The sequence below is a fragment of the Strigops habroptila genome, chromosome 5 (genome assembly GCF_004027225.2).
Source record: "Strigops habroptila isolate Jane chromosome 5, bStrHab1.2.pri, whole genome shotgun sequence".
Taxonomy (NCBI): Eukaryota; Metazoa; Chordata; class Aves; order Psittaciformes; family Psittacidae; genus Strigops; species Strigops habroptila.
Window position 1 is genome coordinate 5,979,625 of NC_044281.2, and position 17,225 is coordinate 5,996,849.

The 17,225-nt window shown below is 48.3% G+C and overlaps 1 protein-coding gene across 10 annotated transcripts in view; it reads left to right on the forward strand.

The window, feature by feature from the left end:
* AGAP1 (ArfGAP with GTPase domain, ankyrin repeat and PH domain 1) overlaps positions 1–17,225 on the forward strand; it is a 344,542-nt gene that overhangs the window by 62,077 nt on the left and 265,240 nt on the right. For 6 of the 10 annotated variants that reach the window (XM_030486187.2, XM_032919929.1, XM_032919931.1 and 3 more), the window contains exon 1: positions 3,175–4,902. The exons of the other annotated variants lie outside the window; for them this stretch is intronic. In XM_030486187.2, the coding sequence (XP_030342047.1) occupies positions 3,738–4,902 (1,165 nt within the window). In that variant the 5' untranslated portion in view covers positions 3,175–3,737. Of the gene's footprint in view, positions 1–3,174; positions 4,903–17,225 lie in introns of those variants that run through there. 10 annotated transcript variants of the gene reach the window in all.

Genomic DNA, 17,225 nt, shown 5'->3' on the forward strand with positions numbered 1-17,225 from the left:
TTGTTGCTGATGAAGGTCTGCAAAGCAGCGTAGATAGGCTTGACCTCAGCAGTAGAATGAAAAGTGGCAATTCTGACCCTTTAATGGCTACACTGAATGGAGGATTTCCATGACACTGCTTTTTAATGTGAATATCTTTGAGGGTCAGTAAGACTTTGCCAAGCAAAATCCTTTGGAGGTATTCCATGTCCTTGGCAGAAGGTGGCATATGATTTGCAGGTGTTTGGTTAGGTGGGATAAATGAGGGGTGCGTAACCCCGTGTCATCAGAGCAGGGGAGCTGGCACCTTTCACAAGCCCCATCCTTGTTGTGCGTCTGTGTTATGCTCTGTGCTTCCAGCCGCCTGCAGAAGGAAAGGTAACCGGGAGCTGCTGTCGAGGGCCCTTCAGGACACACAGCGTAGGCTTTGAGCCAAATGACTTGTTTGGGTTGGCTGCTGTGGCCTCTGGCTGCGCTTGTCCCAGGGCCTGAGGGACTTCTCCTGTTCTGGGACCGGATCTGTGCTAATTGCACAACGGGAAGAGTAGTCGGGCAGGGGGAATGTGCTGTTGCTGCTCAAACTGCTCAGGTCTCAGCCAGGCTGGTGTGGGCACAGTTAAATGATGCTGTGCATGGACTCCAGGCAGAACCCCTTGAGTGAAGGTACCGCATAGGTCTCCATGGTAGTTTTGGACTGAATATTAAACATGAAGTCCCTGGGCTTGTTCAGCCTGGAGAAGAGAAGGCTCCTTAAGGGGAGACCGTAGAGCAGCTCCAGTGCCTAAAGGGGCTGCAGGAAACCTGGAGAACCACAAACCTGTCTGTGGTTCTATTCTGTGAATTATGCCTTTGCTGTGAGGCCAACTCATGACGGATTCCTTAAAGCTGCTGTACTTTCTCTCTGCGGTGGTGAAGCAAGACTAAAGGACCTGCACATGATGGGGTTTGGGCTGCCAGCAAAGGCACTTGCGTTACAAGAAGCCTTAGAAGAAGTCGCAGGGTAGCAAGTTGTGATGAGTAGCCAGCTCAACAGAGCAACCTCTGAGTATGATCTACTACTCCCTACGGAGGAGCTGTTGCAACACCTCGGGCTGACGATGGATGGAGTATTCCCAGCCTGCAGCGCCGGGACCGGGGCACAGGCCGGGGGATGCTCCGGAGAGGCTGGCAGGAATGTGCGGGCTGTTTGCCTGCCGCTGGAAGCGGTTCCTGGGGAAGGCTCCGTCATCCCGGAGGATGAGAAATGGTCCATTCCACTCGTGAAAGCAGCTCGCTCTGCTGGAGCGGCGCGATGGAAACTGCGGCCCGGATCCCGCTGGAGCCGCAATGTCGGCGCCCTGTGCGGTGGTTCTCGGGATTTGCATTCAGTCAAATGTGTAGTTTGTGACGATTACTCCTGGATTTCTCATTAGACCTATTTTCGTTACCAAGTACTGGCACCGACCTTAGAAATGTCGATGGGAAATGGCCTTTTGGGTGGCTGAGAAATGGGGAAATCTGTTGTCATAGGGTAGTGAACCAGCATTTAGAAGGAGCTGCGAATTGTGTTCAGGCTGGTCAAGTGTGAGCTTATGTTGGGTTGTTCTTAAGGTTTTTTTTCTAAGGGGAGTTTCTTTCAGGTGTCTGCTGAAGATACCTAGAATCCCGGACCGGTTTGGGTTGAAGGGACCTTAAAGCTCATCCAGTTCCAACCCCCTGCCACGGGCAGGGACACCTTCCACTAGAGCAGGTTGCTCCAAGCCCCTGTGTCCAACCTGGCCTTGAACACTGCCAGGGATGGGGCAGCCACAGCTTCTCTGGGAAAAGTCTGTGCCAGCGCCTCAGCACCCTCACAGGGAAGAGCTTCTGCCTCAGAGCTCATCTCAATCTCCCCTCTGGCAGGTTAAAGCCATTCCCCTTGTCCTGTCCCTACAGGCCCTTGTCCAAAGCCCCTCTCCAGGTTTCCTGGAGCCCGTTTAGGCACTGGAGCTGCTCTAAGGTCTCCCCTGTATTTTCACTTCATTTTTACATACTTACTGCTTTTGAACCTTACTGGCATTGGTAAAAGACATTTGATTGTAGGCTTAGAAGGGCTGTACAGGGCGGTTGAGGGTAGTTTTTGAAGCTTTATTTTTGTTCTTCATGGAACCCACAAACCTTATTCCTAATATTTATTAGCTTCTAATGTCTGCCATCATGGCTTTCTTATGACTTCTTTTTAGTGTTGGCATCTATTGGTTGTTAATTACTTCAGCATCCCTGATGTGGACTGCTGGAGCATTGGCAGGATGGGTGTGAAAGGAGTGCATTCACACTGTCTTCCAGCTTTCTTGAAGAGGCAGGTTCTGTGCAAATCAGTGTTTGTGCTGGACAAGGAAGGTAATTTTTTTTATTTGCATGACTAACTGTATAATAGTGTGGCTTTTTAACTGTGCAAAGTGTTGTGCTTAACAAGCATTTATTAAGGGCAATCACAGACAAAAGAAAATCAATTAATTCTAGGTAATTGTGACTTGTCATTGTTAAGAGATTCTTCACCTGGAGAGGGGCTTTGGACAAGGGCCTGTAGGGACAGGACAAGGGGAATGGCTTTAACCTGCCAGAGGGGAGATTGAGATGAGCTCTTAGGCAGAAGCTCTTCCCTGTGAGGGTGCTGAGGTGCTGGCACAGACCTTTCCCAGAGAAGCTGTGGCTGCCTCATCCCTGGCAGTGTTCAAGGCCAGGTTGGACACAGGGGCTTGGAGCAACCTGCTCTAGTGGAAGGTGTCCCTGCCCGTGGCAGGGGGTTGGAGCTGGATGAGCTTTAAGGTCCCTTCAACCCAAACCAGGCTGGGATTCTGTGAAGAAGGCTGTGTTGCTCTCCAGTCAGCCTGCATCCACGATCTTGGGATGTACAGCAGGGTTGCCTCAGATGCTGTTTAAGGCCTGCCTTGCCCTCACATGGGCCTGCATAACTCCTGGTGCTGTTGGCCGGGCAGTGAGAGTGTAGCTTCATCGCTCCCCTTCAGACGGTGGTGGATTTGGAAGAGGGAAAACAAGCGCTTCCTTAGCGCTGCCCTTCCTCCCCGTGCCTCCTGTGCTCTGCAACCCCGTTCCCCTGCCCGCCTTGTGTCTCGCCGCTTCCCTCCTGCTCCTGTGCGGGCGGGACTCCAGTCCGGGGCTTGGGCGAGCCGCGGCTGCCGCTGCCCGCCCGCCCTGCGCTCGCCGCCGCCGCCTGCCCGCCCAGGGGCGTGCGCTTGGGCCGGGCGCTCCGGCACCCGCGGCGGGCGAACGGCGGCGTTTGCGTTCCCAAACGGGCCCCCGTGCAGCCCCGCCGGGGCAGCGGGGCTGGCGCTGCCCGCTCCCCGCAGCCTGCGGACAGAACTAATCGGATTTACCCGGCGGAGGAGGGGGGAAAGGAGGCAAGATCCGCAAACGTGCGGTAAACAATGAAATCGAGGGTTGCTGCTGCTGCTCTAATCCCTTGAACACCGGACCGTGCTGCTCCCCGGCAGTGCATTTCGGGATCCGCAGGAGGATGCATGCGGCCGCGGCACGGACGTAGCTGGTTTCTGGATGTGTCTCGGAAGGGGCTGGATGACGGCGGCCGCCGGCGGGGAGCGGGAGCGGGGCTGACCCCGCCGCCGGCTCCGACACCGCAGCGTGGTTTTAAACCCTATTTTTATTATTAGTAGTATTCTAATCGGGTTGCGGTGTATTGCGGTTCTGCGCTTCCCTTCGCGCTTCCAGCAAACCTACGTCTCTCCGGCACCTCCATCTCGTTGCGATGCCCGCGCTGGATGCTGCTGCCTGAAGGGAGGAGGGCAGCGGGGACAGACATGTATCTTCTGGACAGCAGCAGCGAGCCGCCGGCCGCCGCCTCCTCCTCCCCGGAGAGGATGCAGCGGGGCACCCCGCAGCGGAAAACCGTGTACCGCATCTCCGTGACCATGGTGAAGAAGGAGCTGCTGGCGCCCGAGAGCGGCCATCCCAGCCCGGAGCTGCCCCGCCGCGGGCGGCGCGGGGGGAGCCGTGCGCCGGGCTCCTCCAGCCTCACCAGGGCCGGGCTGCTGCTGGTGGAGGAGGAGGAGGGCGAGGAGGAAGGCGAGGAGCGGGACCGCGTCCCCAGCCCCTGCGGCTTCCGCACCTTCAGGACCCTCAGCACGGGGCAGCTGGAGCTGGGCCGCCTCAAGGTGCCGCGGCGAGCGGGGCCGCCCTTCCCCGCCGAGCTGGCCCTCGGCGGGCCGCGGGGCAGCCCTGCCCCGGAGCGCATCGGCGGCGGAGGAGAGCCGGCGGACACCTGTGGCGGCGGGGCCGGGCCCGCGGCCTCCCCGGCGGACGAGGATGCGGGACCGGCGGCCCGCGGCCCGCCGTCAGGCCGCTCGGGCGAGGCCCCGGCGGCGGCGGAGCGGGGGCAGAGCCCCTGGCGGCAGCCGGGCCTGCTGCGGCGGAGCTTCAGCTTCAGGCACTGGAGCGGCGGCGGGGAGCTGCCGCGGGCACCCGCCCGGGTGCGGCGGCACAGTAGCTCCGGCTGCCTCCCCGGGCCGCCGCCGCCGGGCCAGGGGGGAGCCGCGGCTCGGGGCTCGCCGCCCGCCGCCGGGCCCCCCGAGAAGCGCAACACGCTGGATGTAGGCGAGGTGCTGAGCCAGGCCGACCCGCTCTCCCAGCTGGAGCGCTGGGAGCGGAGCAAGAGCAAGAACCGGACCCTGGATAACAGCGACCTGCAGCGGCTCTCCGAGCGGCTGGGCCGGGAGGGCTCCGCCGCCGCCCACGAACACCGGCTGCTGCGCTTCTTCAGCGGCATCTTCGCCCGCAAGGACGGCACCTCCGCCCTCTTCGGCGGCCCCCACGGGCGCTCCCCCCGCAGCAGCTTCTCCAGATCCAGGGCTTATTTCAGCAGCCTCCGGAGAGCCACGGTGGACATGCAGTCTAGCTCCGAGAGCATCAATGGGTCCCCGCACAAAGGTGCCCTTCCTTGTCTCGTTCGAGGGGCTGGGCAGCGGTGGGGGGTGATGGTGGGTTTGCTGCAGAGCTCTGCATCGGTGGTAAGGGATGGCAGGGTAAAAGGACCTTTTTGTCTGAGGAGAGGGAGATGCGGCGCTGGGTACGTGATGGTTGTACACAGTAGTGGGTACGGCATGTGTAGTAGTGCATCGCCTGGCAGCTCTGGTGGGTGCAGGTTGGGCTGTGTGCCTCCTGAACCAGAAAGCACGCTCTGGGTTGATTGATTGTGCGTTCTAGCACAGCTGAGTGAGACAAGTGTAGCTCGTTTAATTACAGAGTGGAAGCTGAACTCCAGCACTGGTGTATGTAGGTCACTGGGTGGCCCAGTGCTCTGCACCACTGGGACTTTCCCCTTTGAGAAAGATTTTTGTCATCCTAAAGGTGGATTATGGTGGTCAGAAATATGTCTGCTCCCTTTAAAGGAGTAGGTGAATACTGATGTAAATGTGTGGTAAATCTTACCCCACTTCTGTCACAGAAGAACTTAAACCCAGTGTGCTATTTGAATTATTTTATAAAGCTGTATACAAATCTTTAGTGAGAGTCTTGTTAATGCTAGAGGGAGATGGGATTGGTAATCCCGGCATTTGCCAATCCCTAGGATACAGGAAAATCTTGAAAGCGAACCCTACTGTGGGGTGGAAGTGAAGAGCTGCCTAGCTGCTTGCTGTAAGGATCTGAAAGGATCATGGTATCATTGCCTGGGACGTGTTAAACCAGAAATGCTGGTTGCGGAGCTTCGCTGTAAGACTTGCTTGCTTCCGAGCTGTGCTTTTCAAACCTTTAATAGGTATCTGTGATGAAACATTTAACTAGTTAGAGTAGCCTTTGAGCACTGAGTGCTTATCGAAGTGGCAAATGATGTGTAAGTTGGTGCCTTCCTGAAAACACAGAGCTTTCTGCAAGGCACAGGTACAGCAGAGGATGCTGCTGAATTGGGCTGGGGTGATTTATTGTAGGGAAGCAATAGCTGGAGATGCTTCATGGTGCTACCAGCCCGTTATGGATCCAAAAGTCCTGCTGTGAGTGGAGTGTGCCTGGAGTTTGAGGCACAAGGAGCAAAGCCAAATATTTAGACCTAGTAACTGAAGATTGTAATATTTTATTGATGTAGAGGCATTCATGTGGGCTTATAATAATCTTGACGGAAATTGTGGTCTGACCTTGGTTAAAGTTCGAGGTAACCACAACAGAGAGTTACTTCATGCAACTATTTATGCCTGTTCTGTGCCAGTATGCTTCCACTGTTCCTGTGCAGCACAGTCATATATAGACACGGAGCACAGTCCTTTCGGCCTCAGATAAGCTGAAGACTTCAGTTAATCAGTAACTGTTGATACGCAGCATTAAGATGTTCCAGAGAGTTTTTTCCTGTATGTGCTACTATCAAATTTAGCTGATGAAGGTAACTTTGAGGCTTGTTTTCCACGAAATGCGTCCTGGATCTGGAGATGGGGCTTCAGGTTGGTGGATGGTGGCTCCAGGCTGGTGGGATGGTGGCTCCAGGTTGGTAGATGGCAGCTCCAGAAAGCCAAGTTTAAACTAATTCATCTTTAATTTCTCCTATTATTTCTCAGGAAGAACAGTTTACTGAGATATTATGATTAGTATGCCTAATATGTTTTAGTATTTTAAGATTGGAACGAGCTTGTATTCAGCCTTCTGCTTCTTTGAGTGTACATGAAATGGGTGTGCTCTTGACACATTCCTAGGCAATCCATTGCCTAGATTTTGGAGTAATCATGGAGACACAGGTGGAATCTTTATTTTCGTGCGGGGTTTCTTCCCTGTGTTGCCAGGAGCAGAAAGGTTTGTTACCTGAAGCGTGTTTCCCTTGCACTGTTGGTGTGCTGCGTGTTTGCTGCTATGCACAAGTTCCTTGACTTTGTACTTTCTATACAAGGTCTGCTTGAGGTCTATAGAGAAAGCAGGAGTTCTAAACAGCGTGCCTTGTTGGCGTTTTCAACTTGAAGTGGTCGCCCAGGTATTGCAATATGTGCTTTTATGATATTGCTTGTTCCTAACTGCCTTTGCACTGGGGAAGCAGAGGATTCAGACGCTGTATTCCCAGCTAAGGTGAACTACGGTTCCCATGTTGATCCAATTTCTTCGGAAGTACAAGTTAACAGAAGAAAAGCTGAATGTACAGTTGGGGAAGATGCAGTGGTCAATATGCTGCCTGGAATGCTGTGGATATGGTGCATGGTCTCCACTTCTGTGAGGTTTGCAACATGTTAATGCCTTCTGGACTATGGAGCAAGGTACCTTCTTCATGGCTAGCTTTGTGTTAAGAATATGAAAATGCTTTAGCCTTGTTTTAAATAGCTGCAACACAGCAGGCTAATCTTGTACCAGTGCTCCTGGTCTCGTAGTGGAGTATTTTTCCATCTAAATATCAAAAGATAAGTTTTGAAGTTCCCTTCTCCCTGATTCCAGTAGGTTTCTGTCATGGTATTCAACCTGTACATTCATTTATTTGAAGCTAGAAAAGTTCTTGTGTATCCACCACTACTAATGCAAAGAAAAAAAAATGGGAGAAATTCTCATAAACTTCAAGGGAAGCAAGGGAAACTGTTACTGCCTTAAAACTATTTAGGAGAACTAAAGGGAAATGTTGTTCTTCATGTCAGCTTTGTTGCCCTTGAAGTCTTCATGATTTTCTTCGTGAGAGGAGCTCTTGCTGCTCTGTTGGAGGAGGAGGATGGCTCTGGGACAGCGGGGTTTTAAACCAGCAGCTTCTTTTTCAGTGGTTCTCACTTGTTGCTTTTGTTTTGAGATAAGTTGTTTGAATAACCCCTCTTTAGGATATATTAAGCAGATTTGTGACTCAGAATTGTAGACTATCAAAAGGAGTATCATTATAATATGATAAACTGCTCTTTTGAGGTTTTTCTCCCCGAGGAGCTAGTTTGAAGCTCTTATCTCAAATTCTCTGTTTATAGTCATGGGAAGTAGAGGGAAGCTGATGAGTGATCTCTGCTGGAGGCCTCCAGTCTTTTCTCTCAGAGCTTCACTTGGGATAATTCGTGTTTAGTTCTGTGTCATCTCTTGCTTGCTACTGTGGTATGGTCCCTACTCTTCTATGCTGCTGGCATTTCCAGCAGCAGCCCAGCAAACTACCTGTGCACTCATGTGGATGAGCAGGCAGAGCTCTGGAGCACATAGAATTTGGGTGCTATGATGCAAATGTGTTGGAACTGATCCCACATAGTTCCCCATTTCATAGCTTCAGTTTTTGGTGCCGTGCTGGTATGAACATGTTCTTTTTTCAACTCTGGAGAGTCCCTTTCTTTAATGGATTAAAAGTCTTCTTCTAGGACTCTTCGAGGTGTTTTGGCTATTGCGGGTGAGTGTCATCTAGACGTTGTTATGAAAACAAAATCCAGCAGGTAAATAGATTGCCATTGGGCAAGAAGAGAGAAGCATTGTCACAAAGGGTTTGTTATTTATTGGGTAGGTCTTGTGTCAAGCAAAATGAATGCCAGCTGCACTGGCACAGCCAGATGATTAAGAACTGGACTGGTATTAAGGTCATGGCCTGAATTAGAGAATGAGATGGATTAATGTTTGCACAATATTGAAGCCTATGCCAGATGCTACAGTCATAGTCTTTGTTTTTCCTCTTAAAATTGAAGAGAAATGTAGAATTTCAATGTTGCTCTGTATTAACTCAGTAGTTGAATGCCTGGTGGCAGGAATGGGAAACTTCCTTGGGACAGATCGCGGAATACTTCTATAGAAGTGTGGTTTGGGCATTCATCTCCATTGCCTCACCAACCAAGCTCTGTAAATTCAATTAGCATCCTTCTTGTTTTGCCAGAGACCTGCCTGTTGCTTGGTTGTACCACTGCAGGTACAGGGTACCACTGGTTGTGGTTGTACCACTGCAGGTAATGATGTTGTGAGGATCGAGTGAAGCTCATGTAGGTGACCAAAACACAGTCTGCACAGTGAAAAGAACCACCTAAACATTATATTCTTCTTCCTTTTATCCTAACTACTTGTCTTGCATTTGGGAGTGCTTAGTGTGACAGGAAGGACCAGGTTACTCTAGAACTGTTTCCTAATCCTAGTAAGTCTAGAGTTAACAACAGAGAGTTTGTTTTTCCCTCTGAGACCAAAGGAAGGGTTGCTCAGAGTTGCTGCTTCAGTCATTAGCAGTTCTTTACTGGAGGCAATGGTCAGTTTGCTCTAGAAAATGGAATTGCTATTCCCAGATGCTGAACCCTTTTTCTCTTTAGCAGTTAAGCAGCCAGAACTTAAAATTGCTCTATTTGACAAAATATCATTTCAAAGCAGTATGTCACATGCTGTGCAGCATTAGGAGTGCTGCGTTCAGATCTTGGCCTCTTGGATCACCACTGAAGAATCACTCGGGTGTATTTGGAATGAACAGTTTGGCCCTTCCCTGCCGAGCTCATTTTGAGACTGCTGTGCTGATGACCACTGGTAGTTTAATACTGATTGCCCAAGTACAACTATGCCGTTACCCAATGATTTGTGTAAGGTGATAGCTGAAATAACATGTCACTACAGTTTTCTTTGGCATGGTTATAACCTTAGAAATAGATACTTGGGAAGCGGGGAGTGAGCAAAAATGTCTTTCAAATGCCTTTCAAATGCCTGCATGTTAATTTTCACTTTGAGCTGCATAGGATTAAAAAAGAGGTCATTAATGCAGACTATTAATGTAGTAGTGTTGCTTTTGATAATCAGTGTTAGGATTTCCCCTAGGCAACTGTGGTAAACACACAGGGAAAGGCAGTTTCTGCCAAAAAACACAGAATGGGTTTTTTCATGTATGAGGAAAAAGAAATGTCAGTATATTGAACTTGAGAAACTACCATCAATTTTGTTCATGAAAAGCATCCAACATAAAGCTATTATCTTGATGGAAGCTTAAAATAGGCTGTTAGATGATTCTGATGTTTCAGACTGGTATATAATGACAGTGTTTGACAAATACTTCTGCTTTATTGACAAAATAGTACCAAATGTTTTCTCCTTGCTATAAAACAGGCGACAAATCCCATCAAGATAATAAGCATACAGCGCAATGTAGCTTCCTACAGGTTTTTCTACGAAGCACAGAAGACAGTAATAAAACTTAAATGGTGGGGCTCGGGATTCCTTGAGTTTTCCTTTGGGGAGAAAGCAGTGGAGGGACCTGGCCTTTGGTCCTCAGTAACAGCTGTGATCCCGTTGGAATGGGCAGGGACTCAGGGCAACATCTTTGTCGTAAGGGTTAGTTTCTGCATGGGTTGATAGTCTTAAGCCTTGGTTAGTCTAATTTGAAGGAATACTTGTGGAGTGGGTTCAGTTAAGTTAACATTTAACTTTGTGGTTAGTACTTGTTGTCATATGTTTTGGGTTACTTTGAGGTTGCACAGATGAAGATGTAAAGGTCACTTGTCTGAAGTTATAACACAGAGTAAATCTCTAAGTGTATTAAGACATTCCAGAAAGGTCTTTATGGGGAACCCCCAGAGGATCTGGCCGTAATGTCAGATCTGGTAAGTGTGATTTATGAGGCAGGCACATCTGTATATCCTGGTTGTAAATACTCCTCTTGGGTGGTGCACACAAAGTCAGGTCTAACTGATACGGGAGGTGTTAGTTATAAATTACCTGAGACCTATTATTTGTACCTTTATTTTCACTAGCTTATAGACAGAAAGAAGTATTAAAGGAAATAGAAAAATTCAGCTATGTCAGTTCTAGTCACATCAAACAGCTTTTATTTTTAGCTGCATTGATGATGACTCTCAATTCCCGAGCTTGGTGAAGTTAATTTCAGCCTTGGAGGTACTTATTAAGAAATAATGTGGAAGTTTCTTAGACAGATCCCATTGTTACCAAAGGGTTCTGGTTCTTCGCAGTGCAGTTTGAATGCCTGTGAGCTACACTTCCATTTTGTGAATGAAGCCCCAGCGCAGATCTTTCCTCTTGGAAGTGTTAGATGCTGATGTTTTGCAACTTAGATACGAAGGGGAACTCAAATACTGTGCTGAGAGCTGCCAACTCCTGGCACTTCCCAGTTATTTATAATACCTCTTTATTCATTTGCATTTATTTGTCAGTCAGCTTGTCTGGCTGGTTTGGTAGAGAGTCTGCATTCCTAAAAATACTCTTGTACTTGCGTTGGACTCAGTATGTATGTACATATATATGTATGGATTTTGAGAAGAGGGTTCTCCAATGCTGGTGCAATTTCTTATGTGTTACTGCCATGCAAACAGTTGCCTAATGGCAGTGCTTGTGTATTGAATGTAAGCAAAAACTTCCTTCTAAAAGTGAGTGCTAAGCCACTTAGTGCAGTTGTATTTGTGATTGTATTTGTAAGGATATGTAATGCATCTATCAAGATGCACTCACTCCTTAGTTTTCCTGCTGGTTTCAGTGGATGCTGATGTTATTTGGGTCTTAGGAGAATAACGTTGCGTCTTTTTCTTGATGTGAAATTAAACATAGAATCCCAGCCTGGTTTGAGTTGAAGGGACCTTAAAGGTCATCCAGTTCCAGCTCCCTGCCACGGGCAGGGACACCTTCCACTAGAGCAGGTTGCTCCGAGCCCCTGTGTCCAACCTGGCCTTGAACACTGCCAGGGATGGGGCAGCCACAGCTTCTCTGGGTGCCTTGTGCCAGCGCCTCAGCACCCTCACAGGGAAGAGCTTCTGCCTCAGAGCTCATCTCAGTCTCCCCTCTGGCAGGTTCAAGCCATTCTCCCTTGTCCTGTCCCTACATCCCGTGTCCAAAGCTGTTTCCTGTAGCCCCTTTAGGCACTGGAGCTGCTCTAAGGTCTCCCCTTCAGGAGCCTTCTCTTCTCCAGGCTGCCCCAGCCCAGCTCTCTCAGCCTGGCTCCAGAGCAGAGCTGCTCCAGCCCTCGCAGCAGCTCCGTGGCCTCCTCTGGCCTCGCTCCAGCAGCTCCACGTCCCTCCTGTGCTGTTGCCCCATACTAATGAGTTACTGCTTATTCTCACAATTAAGTGGCACTTCTTTATTTAGACTGAACCCCCAAAAATCGGTGGCCCTTAGCACCACTGGTGCTGCTGTTACAGAGCATTCTGGCAGGGCTGATGGTCACGCGTAGCTCCTGAAAACCAAAGCCTTCTTTGGGATGAGCGTCAGAATGACATACTGCCTGAAGCATCTCCTGCTCTTCCAGGGCTGTTAACTGCGTTTGGATCAGAGTAGACTGCCTGGGAAACTGGGATGTTGACCTAACTGTTCCTTATGCAACATCCTAATTCAGAAGCTCTTGTGTTCAGCAATACAGAAATATTTATGTTGGCAAGGCAACAGCTCTTCTGTCTTGATCTCTGTGTCCTGCAGGGAAAAATCTTACTTTGTGCTCCTGGACGATAGAAGGTTTAACTCTTGTGTAGTTCTAATTGTTGAAGCTGTTACAATGGAATGCCATGGCTTTCAGGGGACCGTGCTCAGGGCTTGGAGAGAAATTTAGGGTTTTTTTCTAACCTGACTTCACTTGAAAATCACCTGTTTTGCCCCATTTTCAGCTGCAGATAGTTGTGTCCTTGCTCAGGCTGCTCTTCCTCACAATCCAGTGTGGCAGATCATTACTGGCTGTCACTGGTATCCCTTTCAGTGTTGTGTATATCCTCTCGTCCCCTCCACTTTGGCTGTCCTGTATCTCCATTAAAGTATTTTGTTATAATTCCTGTCTTAAAGTTTCTTAGTTTACTTCTTGTTCCCTTTCTAATCCTTTATAGAGAACCTTGTTGTCCCAGGTATGGTATAAAATACATCCATACAAGTAACTTCTTCTAAGCAATCCATGCTTTTGCACGCTGTCTCCCATGTTCATTCCTTGAAGATGAAAGTGGTGTTTTTCACTACAGAGCTAGAAGAACCAAAGTTGTCTTATCTAGTGACAGTGCTCAGGTGGGAGACAAATCCATTTTCCTGTTCAGACACAGCAGGTTATCTTGCCTGTTTCTGGAGTTGGCTTCAGACTTTTGTGTCTCCAGATGCTGGACAGTGTAAATCTCAATATGACATATAATATGAAAATAACATTTCTTTTTGAACGGGTATGATTTTGTGGATTGTGAGGGAACCCACTAGTAATAACACGTGTGGTGAGCAGGTATTGGTGCTGCCGTGTAGAGTGAGTTGAAGTATGAGCATGTCTTCTTCCATAGGTAAACCTTCCTTGAGCTATGCGTCTGGCTTTACTAGTCCATCATCTATATCCCACCTTTAAGAAGTCAGGCAAATGGGCTGCTTGTTTCATAATCCCAAGTGACTACTGAACAGAACCTCAAGCTGTTGAATATCTTCTGCTGCTTTGTAAATGGGGATTGTTCTTTGCTCTGGAAAGCTTTTGCTGAAGACCAAGGTGTCCTGTATCGCCATTAAAGTACTTTGTTATAATTCCTGGTTCTGAGTTACTGGCTGGGTCTAAACCACCACGGAAGGCACGCCTTATTTTATGTAGGAGGAGTTCAGGAGGTATTTGAAATACTGGGTCAGAAGCACTTGAAAGCTTCTGCCTGCCTACGTTTGATCTCCAAGTCACAGTGTAGCTAGAGATGTGTTCAGGTTGCCTAGCTCCACTGCAGTTGTTTGGAGAAATGCAGCTGCTCTGCTATTGGGGTTGGGGTTTGGGGTTCGGGTTGGTTTCGTCATCTTCTTTTTCTCTCTCCTGTATGATAGCTAGCCACGCTAATGCCTCCGTACCTTCTGGTGGCAGCTTTGTGCTGGAGGCAAAGTGCTGCTGGTTTCTTGTCATTTCCTCAAGTGAGAAGTGAGCCTGCACTATGGTGTTGTGTACTCACACCGGTGCTTTAACAAACCATGAATTTCATTCCTAGTTTGACACCCACTAGTCCTGTTTTTCTGCTGAGGTAACTGTCAGGTGTGTTTTCAAGTGAAATGTTTTCTCCAAGCTACTCTATTACTTCATGTGGTCAGTTCACAGCAGTGACATCCATAACTATTTTTTTCACTGTTATGAAGGATGCTTGGTTCAGTGTCCTCAACACATGTTGTGTGTTGGCTGCCAGCTTCCTAGTACAAAATTTAGCAATGAAAAGTTGGTTTTCATAAGAGGAGTCTTAATTTCTATCCTCAGAACGTGTTCTTTTTGACTTTGTCCTGTTGGTGATGAAGTCGTGATATTCAGGTGTGTGTGGCTATTCACACCCACCTTTCAGAAACCAAATCAATAACCCATCTTGTCATTTTGGGTACATTGCTGGTGAGAAAGCACGAACTTGGAAACGTGAGAAGTGATTCATTTTGACCCCTTGGGCTTTCTTGTTAATGGCAGGCATGGCCTGTAGTTCTCCAGGGCACAGGGTAACCTGGACTTTATTAGCTAAATGGCACTGAATGTGAGCAAATACAACCAGCACACATTGGGGCTGACCTACCTACCAGAGAGCAGTTCAGCTGAGAAGGACCTGGGGGTATTGGTGGATGACAAGTGACCATGAACTGGCAGTGTGCCCTTGGGCCAGGGGGGCAAGAGAGATGCTCAGGGGGTCTAGAGCATCTCTCCTATGAGGAGAGATTGCAGGAGCTGGGCCTGGTTAGTCCCTTCCAACTCTGATGATGCTGGGATTCTATGACTTGTATTCAATGGTATTATCTTAAAAATCTCTGAGCATGTCTTGCATCTAAGGAATTCTTAGATATTTTGAAGTTAGCTGAAAAGTCAGTGCTTAGTGCAGATGCTGGTATTTGAGATGGTAACGTTGTTGTGAATGAAGAAATGAACTTGAGATTCTGGGTTAGGTGGGGACGGGGCCCTCTGGGAGAGGACCTGCAGTTCTCTGATGAAATTCTTGATTTTCAGTTCAGATAGCTGCAGAGCTTCCTGGGTGACTCAAGGCGAAGTTGTTCTCAAGGTGTTTGGGAATGATAGGCTATGGGAAGAGTAGGTGGCGATCAGATAAGAGATCTATGTTTGGCACCATGACTGTGTAGTAAAATGTGTAAGCAGGCTTGATGATTATGTATGTACTGTAGGCATGGAAATACTGTATGTTTAGCTGTGTTGAAAACATGGTTGTGGGAATCCTTCCCTCTTCTTGCCCTTTCTTATCTCTTGGTCTTGTGAGCATAATGGGTGGGGAGTGAAAAGCAAAACCGTGTGGTTGGTTTGCTTTAAGTTGAGAGCAAAGTGTTCCTGAGGTTATTACCACCTTTCAGTATCACCCCTGCTTTTCATCTTAAGCCAGGCACCTTGGGGCTGTGGAAGCTCTGAGAGCCTCCTGGTTTCTGTGTGTGAGTGAATTACCTGCTAATGCAGTTGACCTCCAGCCCTTTGAACTGACTATTTTTAACCTGAAGTGGGGAGGAGAGTTCAAGATAAGTCGAGGCCGATTCGCAGGGCACTGCAGTCATCTTAAGACTTGTTGTTATTCTAACTGCCATCTTCAGTAAGCAGAACTGATACAATGAAGAACTTCTGAAAAGCATTTTGAGAGATTCCCAATTTAAGGAAGAAAAGATAATGTGCTGCCATGGAATGTAAATGTTCTTCAGTTCAGCTGTGCCTGTAAGATAAAAGCACAATGGCTGCTGGTTTATAATGATGCTCTAAAACTGTAGTTTCTAGTTTGACAAGCGGTGTCACCCAGTTTAACTCCAGTTCAGACAGCAGAGGTCCTGGACACCGTGCTGGTTTCTCTTGTAAGGTGGCTGTGCTGCGTTGCCTTGTCTTCAGTTCTGTGTATTTCTGCTGTGATTGCCAACTTACACTGTATTGGTTAAGCTAAAATAAAGAGGAGATCTTTTTGGTAGTTCCCTCAGTCTGTGTAAGAACAGTTTATAACTCAAAATGCCCTTCCCAATCTTGGAGCTTCCTAGCAGAAACAAATAATCTTACCTTCAAGGACAGCAGGATTAAAGTACAGGTTTGGTTTTGTCCTTCAGCTGTAGGTACCTCTTTCAGAAGTGGTCATCTTTCAGATAGATGCTCCTTGATCTGCATAGATGCTTCAATAGATGCTTCTTGCACTTGAAGCATTCCCAATCCGGGGCCTCCTGGGTAGATGAGCAGGATGCCAGTACCACTAATGTTTTTTGGTCCAGAATCTTCCACCCAAGTCTCAGCCAGAGTAGTACCAATGTTCTTATTATCTGCACTAGACGCCTTGTTCAAGGAACAACTTCCTGTTGGATGGATTTTGCCAGGGCTGTCTATAGCCAGTTTTCATCCCTGTGCTCATTTGGGTGCAGTGAAATACCAGTGGTTGATTTGGAGGGACCTTTTTGTCCCTCCTGAGTGAAGTCTGAAGGTCTGCAAGAAATGAGGAGCTGCTGCTGATGTTCCCCTGGAGGCTGGAAAGTCTGTTAGTTCTGTTCATTAGCCCTTCTCTTCCGCTTGTGTGCTGCAGGAATTCATTCCTAGCCCGATTCCTTCACTTGGCTGTTCATCCCTGTTAGTGGCAGGAAGTGATACTGCTGATGAGTAAGGTGATGTGACCATCTTGTGTTCCAACATCTGTCTCTGCTTCACACAACCACTGGAACATCTGCACAACAAATACGGTTCTCGCTCACTGTCGGGGGCTGCAGGTGGTGCACAGGAGCATCTGGAAAGTAGGACTTGCCTGGAATTAGTTTGGATAGGGAGATGGAAATCTACATTTAAAGAATGAAGTGGGTTTTACTTGCTGTGTTAATTACAGTTTTGCTCTTGGTAACTATAAAGTGGTACTGTGTTACCCCCTCCTATGATTATATGCCTTTCTCCCATCAAAATGGAGGTTCTGTGTGCTTGTGGATTATGGAGTTCCAGTCTTACGTGTTAGTATTTAATGTAAGTACACTATATCAGTCAAACTCCACTATGAAATCCCTGCAGGTCCTTAATGTGCATGGTGGGTACTTCGTGGGCTTTCCCCTAGGAATCCTCTTATCCAGGGGACTTGGAAAAGGAATAAGCATGCTGAAGGAAGTTGTTCTTGAGAGTCACTCCTGGAAGTTGCTTGGGCAGAAGCACAGGCGATGTGCATCAAGGTTTTTTTGCAGTAACCCCCCATCCCTTCTTTAAGAAGAGGTGTTGGGATAAAGCTCCTTTTCTTTATACTTACAGAGTATGTTCATGTCACAGCTTGCCTTAACCTCTACCCTTGCAAAGTATGTAAGGAATTGACTGATAACAAATCCCTTTCCATCCCCAAATAAAGAAGAAATCGAGTGTGATCCAAGTATGCATGCTAGTTTGTATTTTTAGGGCCCCCAGGTGGAGACATCAACTGTAGTCCATGTAATCGTGCCCATATAAAGCGTGGATAAAGAGTGAGGGAGGC